General features: G+C 45.7%; 1 protein-coding gene across 1 annotated transcript in view; it reads right to left on the reverse strand.

The window, feature by feature from the left end:
* slc6a18 (solute carrier family 6 member 18) overlaps nt 1-9,342 on the reverse strand; it is a 49,750-nt gene extending 40,408 nt beyond the window's left edge. The window contains exons 1-2 of the mRNA XM_078200736.1: nt 9,116-9,342; nt 517-657 (exon numbers count right to left, since the gene is read on the reverse strand). Coding sequence (XP_078056862.1) covers nt 517-657; nt 9,116-9,287 — 313 coding nt within the window. The 5' untranslated portion in view covers nt 9,288-9,342. The remainder of the gene's footprint in view (nt 1-516; nt 658-9,115) is intronic.
* Between the last annotated feature and the right edge of the window lie 1,210 nt (nt 9,343-10,552).

Raw genomic sequence — 10,552 nt, forward strand, 5'->3', positions numbered from 1 at the left:
GAGGCAGCAGTGCTAACCACAGTGCCACCGGGCCTAGGCTAACTTCGTAATATATCTTGGAGTTTCTGATCTGGTCCCTAGCACAACAAACAACTTTGTATAAAATGGACTCCTTCAAATTATTCCTTCTTTATGGAGTTCCCATATTCTCCCCATGTCTGCGTGGGTTTCCTCCGGGTGCTCCGGTTTCCTCAAAGATGTGCGGATTAGGTTTATTGGCCATGCTAAATTGCCCCTTAGTGTCAGGGGAATTAGGAGGGTAAATATGTGGGGTTATGGGGATGGGACCTGGGTGGGATTGTTGTTAGTGCAGGCTCGATGGGCCAAATGGCCTCCTTCCGCATTGTTGATTCTATGAAATCAAAGGGCCATCTTCAAATTTGCAGCACCAACTATTAAGTCAGCGAACTCATCAGATTTGAATATCTTGGAATTACAAGTGCAACCTTTTTGGGGGCATTTATCAAATAAAAGCAATACTTAGTTTCTCTTTAAATGTTAAAAGCAGGATCTTACCGACTCCTCCTAGGTAGGGAGAAATGGAATTCCAGACACCAACACTACCTCTCCGGAGACGCTGTCCAATGGCTAGTTCCAGGTGGAGTAGTGGGATACCCTCAAAGATCAGCGCAATGAAGTACGGAATTAAAAAGGCTCCTGTAATCACAAACAGTACGGAGGAACTTCAGTCAGCTTTTCAATTTACCTTTCATTTCTCTCTGCAATCCTTCAGACATTGTTTCTTTTTTGAGATTTCTTATTGACCACTTTTGCCACAGGAAGGATTTGGAGGGAAGAATAGTTTTTAACTGTGTTTGAAAGCAAAGTGTGTTTCCACAAGTTAAAAAGAATCATACAATCTCTACAATACAGAAGGAGGCCATTCAGCCCATTGAGTCTGTACCGACCACTATCCCACCCAAGCCCTATTCCCGCAACCCCACACATTTATCCTGCTAATCCCCCTGACATTAGGTTCAATTTAGCATGGCCAATCAATCTAACCCGCACATCTTTGGACTGCGGGAGGAAACCGGAGCACCCGGAGGAAACCCACGCAGACACGGGGAAAAAGTGCAAACTCCACACAGACAGTGACCCGAGGCCGGGAATTGAACCCGGGTCCCTGGAGCTGTGAGGCAGCAGTGCTAACCACTGAGCCACCGTGCTGCCTGTCAGGCTCAAAAACAATAAGTGATGATAAAGCTAATGAACTCAGCGTTGACGCTGTTTACCAAGAGACTGTAAGTAATGATGGGCATTTTCTTAGCCTGCCTTCATTGTGGATGAACTCCCCAGACCATTTGTTAGGATCCACTCTGGCTCCCAGCTGGAGGGGTATTTACACAAAACAGATTCAGTCAGGGGTATTAAAATAGAATGCTGTGAGGGTTGTCATTTTCAGAACCAGATCAAAAACAGAAAGCGCTGGAAAATCTCAGCAGGTTCTGACAGCATCTGTGGACAGAGAATAGAGCCAACATTTCGAGCCTGGATGACACTTCATCAGAGCTGAAGACAAGGAAAATTAGACAGGATTTATACTGTGAGAGTGAGGGGGGTTGGGGGCAGTTGGAGGGGGCTGTGATTAATAGGAATGCCCATAGACAATAGGACAATGGGAATGTAAATGGTGATAATAAAGGCTGAGAATGGTGCTAATAGCGTCCATTAAGAAATTGAACTTTGTGAATGGCAGACAAAGGTGTAGAATGTCAAAGGTCAACTTGAGGAATGTAGCAGTGGACCCTAATGGGGTCCGTATTATCCATCTTAATAGGTACCTCCGACACAGATCCAGAAGCCAGGCTCCTGTTGTGTTTTAACACTGGTATTTTCCAAAGATTAACAATTAACATGTAGGTATGGAAAAAATGCAACATAGTAAAATTTGTGGGTGATACTAAAATAGGTGGGAAAGAGGATATAAAGATTTTACAGACGGGCATAGACAGGCTCGGAGACTGGGCCAAAAATTATCAGATGGAATTTAATGTGGATAAGTGTGTGATTTATCCATTTTGGCAGAAGAAATAGAAAGGCAAATTATTACCTAAATGTAGAGCTGATTCAAAATGTGCCTGGCAGAGATATCTGGGTGTCTGTGTTCAAGAATCGTAGAAAGTCAGTATGCAGGTGCAGCATGTAATAAAAAAAGCAAATGGGATGTTGGCATTTATTGCAAGGGGACTGGAGTATAAAGGTGGAGAAGTATTGCAGCAATTGTACAGGGTGTTGGTGAGACCACATTGTGTCCAGTTTTGGTCTCCTTATTTGAGGAAGGGTGTTGCGGCATTGGAGACAGTTCAGAGAAGGTTCACCAGGTTGATTCCGGGGATGAAAGGGTTGACGTATGAGGAGAGATTAAACAGTTTGGACTTATACTCGCTGGAGTTTAGAAGGATGGGATGGGATCTGATCGGGGTGTATAAAATTTTAAAGGGATTGATAAAGTAAATGTAGACCAAATGTTTCCTCTTATGGGGCAATCTCGAACAAGAGGTCACAGGTATAGGTCGAGAGGCAGTACATTTAAAACTGAGATGAGGAAGAACTAGTTCTCGCAGAGGGTGGTGAATCTGTGGAACTTGCTGCCCCATAGCGCGGTGAAATCTGAATTGTTGAATGGTTTCAAGAAGGAGATAGATATATTTCTAATAAAAAAAGGGATGAGGGGATATGGGGAATAGGTGGGGAGGTGGATTTGAGACCAGGGAGAGATCGCCATGATCTGATCGAATGGCGGAGCAGGCTCAAAGGGCTGAATTTGCTACTTCTGCTTCTAATTCCTATGCCCCGATGTTTCTATGAAGTGATTTATCATTGCAGCTCCAGTTTATTTACTTCAGCAGCCAAACTAACAACAACATGGACTCTGCAATCCCATCATGCACTGGCCTGCAAAGTACAGCAGGCTAAACGCGGTAGGTAATGGATGCAATGCTGGTGAAGTCAGGCAGGGCACTAAATGCCTTGTTTCTTTTCATCGGTGAAAGAGAAAAAACGAAGTGGGTTAAAAATTAGCCTCACTGAGTAGAACTGAATTAATATTTTACACTGTTGGGCACAAAAGGAAGATGTGTTCCCCCTCTCCCTCCATTTCAAGACAGTAAATGTGCTGGAAATGAATCAGAATCAACAACTTTGTATGGGTGGCACGGTGGCACAGTGGTTAACACTGCTGCCTCACAGCGCCAGGGACCCGGGTTCAATTCCTGGCTTGGGTCACTGTCTGTGTGGAGTTTGAACATTCTCCCTGTGTCAGTGTGGGTTTCTTCCGGGTGCTCCAGTTTCCTCCCACATTCTGAAAGACGTGCTGGTTAGGTGTACTGACCTGAACAGGTGCCAGAGTGTGGTGACTAGAGGATTTTCACAGTACTTTCATTGCAGTGTTAATGTAGCCTTACTTGTGACTACATTAAACATCTTACAATCTATTAAGTCAGTCATGTCTTTTAAAGATCTTCCATTGTATTGTGGATGTGAAGAGGAGTTCATGGCTCCCCTTCATCACTCCACCAATGGCAGAACTCCCTATTTGGCCAATGGAGGTGTCAGGTCAGTAGGCATTTTGCACAGAGTGCAGTAAATGCTTTGATTGAGGTCACGTGGATGAGGAAACGTGGGCAGGCCACTACCCCCCTGCTCTAAGGATAACATTGCAATGACTACTGGGACAGGCAGAGGGGGCTGTTGTTCAATATCTCGGTGCAACAGTATCCTCACGGGGGAGGGGGGAGGAGGGCTGGGTCACTCACTTGGCTATTGTGTGGTTCTAATTAATATGGGGGAGGAAGTGGCCTAGTGGTATTATCGCTAGACGATTAATCCAGCTGAAGTTCTGGGGACCGGGGTTCAAATCCTGCCACGACAGATGCTGGAATTTGAATTCAATAATTAAAAAAAGATCTGGAGTTAAGAATCTACTGATGACCATGAAACCATTGTCGATTGTCAGAAAATCCCATCTGGTTCACTAGTGTCCTTTAGGGAAGGAAATCTGCCGTCCTTACCTGGCCTGGCCTATATGTGACTCCAGAGCCACAGCAATATGGTTGACTCTCAACTGCCCTCTGAAATGGCCGAGCAAGCCACTCAGTTGTATCAACGTATTGAAAAGGCAGCTCACCACCAAGGGCAAGTAGGGATGGGCAATAAATGCTGGCCAGCCAGCGATGCCCATGTCCCATGAATGAATATTTAAAAATTGCCAAGCAACATTCGATACCCTTGGAGCTGCCTGCTGGTTTGGAGAGTGGAAGCAATGGCAGCCCACCAATGCCCAAAAACTGCCAAAAAAACAATTCAGGCCACAGACCTGCCTATGGGCAGAACACTCTTGAAGGAAGGAAGAAGGAGGTACCCTCTATGGAGTTGCCAACTTTCTGGCAGAGACATACAAAGACTGAGCTGTTACTCCAGTGAATCATTCATTCAGATTTGTTAATGATCATCCCCAAGCTTCACACAATGAATGTTTCTCTCCATGTTGTCTTTATCCACCTTGACCCCAGAGTTAACTGAAAGTGAATAACTGATTAAAGTAGAAAGTGAGAAGGACGTTATCTGAGTCGAATTTCTTCAAAGACTGGAGATTCTACCTGCTTTCCGAAGATGTTACGGCAATCGAATCTCTGGCAGAAATTACTAGCGATTGTCCATCAAATTCAATTTGGAAACCTAATTTAAGCTGCCCACAAACAACTGCACTCACAGGAGGCAGAGGAACATATTCACATTTTCCTGCTGGGTGACTTCTGCATCCTTGGATTCTCCAACCTAAGCCAGAAATCCCTGAGGGAATGGGAACCATGAGAGTATAATGCATGGACAGTGACTCAAAAAGAGTGGTGCAGGTGGACAAATAGAGTCATCGGCCGGGATTTTACAACCTCGCTTGGGCCAATGGAGAATTCTGTTCTGTGAGTCCCCGCCACCCCCCCCCTCTCTCCGATTCCGGGGCAGGTGTGTGGGTAAAGTTCCGGCCATAGAGTCATACAGTGCAGAAAAGGCCCTTCGGCCCATCGAATCTGCACTGACAATAACTACCACTCAAGTTGTGCCAATTCCATTTTCCAGCACTTGTCCCATATCCTTGAATGTTATGATATTTCAAGTGCTCATTTAAATATCTTTCAAAGGTTGTAAAGTTTCCAGCCTCCACTACCTTCCCTGGCAGTGCATTCCCGATTCTTACCACCCTCTGGGTGATTTTCCTTTTCTCAAATCCCCTCAGAATCTCCTGCCCTGGCACTAAAACTGTGCCCCCTCGTGATTGACCACTCAACTTAGGGGAACAGCTCCTTCCTACTCACCCTGTCCAAACCCCCCCTCATCCTATAAACCTTAGTCATGTTCCCCTGACCGTGTCAATGATGGCAGTGAGGTCGACGAGGACGAGGTGAATGAACATAGTCACAGAATGATGCCATTGATGAATATTATCAGGATAATCTTGGTGTTGTGGTTGAGCCAAGAGCTAGCCTGGAAGGGTTCAAAAAAAGACAATGCTGAGAAAGGAGGATGAAGAGTTAGGGAACACTGACATGTATGAGTAACACAGAGAAGTAAGTGGAGCTTCTCATGCCCTTTCCATAGGAACGCGGCTAGGAGGTATAGGACAGGTGGCACAGTGGTTAACACTGCTGCCTCACAGCGCCAGGGACCCGGGTTCAATTCCCGGCTTGGGTCACTGTCTGTGCGGAGTCTGCATATTCTCCCCAAGTCAGAATGGGTTTCCTCCGGGTGCTCCGGTATCCTCCCGTAGTCCAAAAAAGGTGTGCTGGTTAGGTACCTTGGCCATGCGAAATTCTCCCTCAGTGTACCCAAACAGGCACCGGAGTGTGGCAACTAGGGGATTTTCACAGTAACTTCATTGCGGTGTTAATGTAAGCCTACTAATAAATAACTAAACCTATAACTAAATAAATTGGCAGGATAGTGTTAGCCATTGGAATTCCTTGCCTGTTCCACTTGGGCTCCTTGTCCAGTGCTATGTAATGAAACAAGCTCAATGTCCATGCCAGGGCCTGATCCTGATGTGGAGATGCCGGCGTTGGACTGGGGTAAGCACAGTAAGAAGTCTCACAACACCAGGTTAAAGTCCAACAGGTTTATTTGGTAGGGCCTGATCCTGGCAGGGGAAAGTCCTATTCTCCTCTCATATGGGTTGTTTGCCACAGAGCAAGTGACAGAATCAGAATTGGTGTTTGGCTTTTTAAAATTCATTTCCAGCAGCTTCTGCCATGACGCACAACTACCTGGCGATGTGGGACACCCAATAAAATTCAAAACAGGGCAGGATTTACTGCTCAACCTCTGTGCAATATCTGACTCTACGTGGTGTAACCTCAATATTGACCTTATTTGAAATAGCATCAGAGAGAGATGTGATAAGTGTTACTGACTTGCTATTACCAAACTTATATTTTCACGCAGGGTCAGAATTACCTCAGTAACTATCCTTCGTAACCTTGGTTTTGCAAAACTGGCACGGTGGCATAGCGGTTAGCACTGCTGCCTCACAGTGCCAGGGACCTGGGTTTGTTTCCCAGTTTGGGTCACTGTCTGTGTGGAGCCTGCATGTTCTCCCCATGTTTGTGTGGGTTTCCTCCGGGTGCTCTGGTTTCCTCCCACAGTCTGAAAGACGTGCTGGTTAGGTGCATTGGCCATGCTAAATTCTCCCTCAGTGTTCCCAAACAGGCGCCGGAGTATGGCGACTAGGGGATTTTCACCGTAACTCCATTGCAGTGTTAATGTAAGCCTAACTTGTGACACTAATAAATAAACTTTTATCTTTAAACCTGTCCTAGTAATGGCAGCAAACCCTGGCTGGTTTTTCCTGTGCCTCTCCACCTTTTGTCTCCCCATGTTCACAACCTAAGAGGAAAGTTAATGACGAACAACCATGATCAAATATTCAGGGTTAGTCTGCGGTATTTATCATTTACCAAGACAAGTGAATCAATTGAGTAATTTTTATACTGTGTAAGGAAATGTCATCAAAAGCCAGCTCATTAGTATTACAACCATCTTGAGACTCTAACAATAATGTGTGAGAATACACTTTGCTTTAGAACACAACCTTTAAACATAACTCTTCTTCTGAATCCTTATGATGGTAAAATTGTCGATCGTGTACTGAGAGCGATAGTGTGGAAAGGGATGAAGTGGAATACACAGGCGATTAAAACCAATTCACTCAGCTCACTCAGTCACCCCATTCCATCACATAACCAGTCACCGTGTCTCAAGCTTATTGAACAGCAACTTGTTGGCAAAGCAACAACAAATCCTCTGGGGTCATTAGTAACAAGAACATCAATCAGCTAATGTCGGAGCTTCTTCACTTCTGAAGATGAATCATATCGGACTGGAAATTAACCCTGTTTCTCTCTCCAAAGAAGCTGAGCTTTTCCAGCAGTTTCTGATGTTATTCTACCAGGTGGCAAACTTGTCAGTAGCAACAATGCTTGCAAAAGGAATTCATGCCAAATCTCATTGACGAGTCTTGTGACGTTCTGAGCAAAGTGAAAGCTAATTACGGAAGCTGAAAACCATAGTCTAAAATCATCAGATCATGTGCTATTGTCAAAATAATGATAGGTGTTGCTGTTGGATGGAATAAGAAGTTCAATTATCCTTGTGTTTCATTGATTTTGAAATGTGACACAGAAATGACTAATGGTCCTTAAACCTAGAATCACTGTAGGTGCTCGATGGCCAACACAGACATGATGGGCCGAAGTTACTTTTTCTGTGCTGCAAATCTTTGTGACTTTATGACTCTATGGATGGGATTTTCCTCCTCCTCTGCGGTGTGTTTCACAGCAGCAGGAGGTGGCCCGTCGCTCGCTGGTGTTGGGATCTTATGATCCCACCGTTGTCAATGGGGTTTCATAAGAACATAAGAACATAAGAAATAGGAGCAGGAGTAAGCCATCTAGCCACTCGAGCCTGCCCTGCCATTCAATAAGATCATGGCTGATCTGAAGTGGATCAGTTCCACTTACCCGCCTGATCCCTATTACCCCTAATTCCCTTACCGATCAGGAATCCATCTATCCGTGATTTAAACATATTCAATGAGGTAGCCTCCACCACTTCAGTGGGCAGAGAATTCCAGAGATTCACCACCCTCTGAGAGAAGAAGATCCTCCTCAACTCTGTCCTAAACTGACCCCCCTTTATTTTGAGGCTGTGCCCTCTAGTTCTAGTTTCCTTTCTAAGTGGAAAGAATCTCTCCATCTCTACCCTATCCAGCCCCTTCATTATCTTATAGGTCTCTATAAGATCCCCCCTCAGCCTTCTAAATTCCAACGAATACAAACCCAATCTGCTCAGTCTCTCCTCATAATCAACACCCCTCATCTCTGGTATCAACCTGGTGAACCTTCTCTGCACTCCCTCCAAAGCCAATATATCCTTCCGCAAATAAGGGGACCAATACTGTACACAGTATTCCAGCTGCGGCCTCACCAATGCCCTGTACAGATGCAGCAAGACATCTCTGCTTTTATATTCTATCCCCCTTGCGATATAGGCCAACATCCCATTTGCCTTCTTGATCACCTGTTGCACCTACAGACTGGGTTTTTGCGTCTCATGCACAAGGACCCCCAGGTCCCTTTGCACAGTAGCATGTAATCCAATTTGCTATTATTTCTTCCAAAGTGAATAACCTCGCATTTGTTAACGTTATACTCCATCTGCCAGATCCTCGCCCACTCACTCAGCCTGTCCAAATCTCTCTGCAGAGAGAGAACGCACCCCTTGCTGCTGGGAAACCCACGGCAGGGGTGCGCCATCGGTAGGACGTAAGATCCCGCTGGCGTAAATGCCAACAAAAATTTGGTGTGTGACTACGGTATTGGTAGACAGATACTAACTGTATTTTACTGACATTCCTTTCCATCCAGGTGTTAAACTACTTATTTTAAATTGTTTGCCTCTGCTAAAACAGTGAACAAAGGAATGTGGTCCTCTGTGTTCATCCTTTAAGTACAAAGTGGCATCCAAACTTAAGAAATTCCAAAATACAGAGAAATTCAGAGAGAAATTACCCACCGCTGTTGATATCTAAGTCTCTCTTCTATCTTTGGGCTTGCATACTCACCACCTCCATAAGTCTGACAGAGGTAAGGGAACCTCCATACATTCCCCAGTCCCACAGCAAATCCTACACAGCTTAGGACATACTGAATCTTATTGTCCCACTTTGGCCGCTCCTCCTTCAGAACATCATTGGTTTCATCCATAACACCAGTGTTCCCACTTTCCACTGCCATCTCATCCAACTGAGATCATACAGCCGGAAACACTCGGTTATCCTGCTCTGTAGCTTTCCTGTGATTTCCTGTTTCACTTTTTTTTTTAATGTGTGATGTATCTCTTAAACCATACTGGGTATTCTGGCACCGAGAAAAATCCACAAGTTATATTCAGCCGGAGGGAAGCTGGGTGGAGCCAGATCTCACAGAGGGGCAACGCCATTTGCTCGGATGTCCTGCACTGACAATTGGAGAATCGCGAGGATAGGTGCTGAATGAAATAAAATAGTCTGCCACTATCAACGTGCCTTGCTGCCGATTCGGGCTGTCAAGCCCAAGTGACATTTGTTAATTAATAACAAGGTGACAGAAATTTAAAGCAAGCCTAAGTTTGATAGTAAAACAAATATGACCTGGGGAATATTGAATAAAGGTGGACACCAATCAAATCCCTCAAGTGGCGGGGTCGCACAGCGGCGAGCACTGCTACCTCCCAGCACCCAGGTTCGATTCCCGGCTTGGGTCACTGTCTGTGTGGAGTTTGCACGTTCTCCTGGTGGGTTTCCTCCAGGTTCCTCCCACAGTCCAAAGATGTGTGGGTTAGGTGAATTGGCCATGTTAAATTCTCCCTCAGTGTACCCCAACAGGTGCCGGAGTGTGGCTGATGCACCTCAATGAGCACCCGGAAACAAGGCTTTAGTACTGAAGGCTTTAATACATTAACAATGAAACTACTAACACAAATTCACCCGTTCAGACTGAAGGGGTCCTGCCGGAGCAGGGGGTCTTATACCCTGCCACCGGAGGCGGGACCCCACTGGAGTGTGCCATGATAACACTTAGGACAGGTAAACACCCTATCCCAACAACATAGAACAACCCCCATAACAACAACACCCTAGCCCAACAGTAACACAATAACAACCCCAGTGGTGAACCAACGATGGTTCACCACATTCACCCCTCTTTTAGGAACCAAAGGTGGCGGGGTGGATGAAAACAGACAATGACAAAAAAAAATAACAGGATTCACAAGTCCAGACGGTCTGGAGGACCACACCGACGCTGCGATCTTCTCAACACCGGTTGCGAAACCGGAGCAGGTGCTTGCGGTGGCTCTCTCAAAGCAACATCTGGCTGTCCCCTCAAAGACTCCCGGGCCGGCCGGCCCTGATGAGGCGATGGTGCAGGGGATCCTGGAACGTTTGGTGGTGGTGGTGGTGGTGATGATGGTGGCGCCGATCTCCGAGTCTCAGGCAAGCTGTACATGGGAGTAAAAGTGT

This window comes from Mustelus asterias, chromosome 2 (assembly GCF_964213995.1).
Source record: "Mustelus asterias chromosome 2, sMusAst1.hap1.1, whole genome shotgun sequence".
In the NCBI taxonomy this organism is placed as follows: Eukaryota; Metazoa; Chordata; class Chondrichthyes; order Carcharhiniformes; family Triakidae; genus Mustelus; species Mustelus asterias.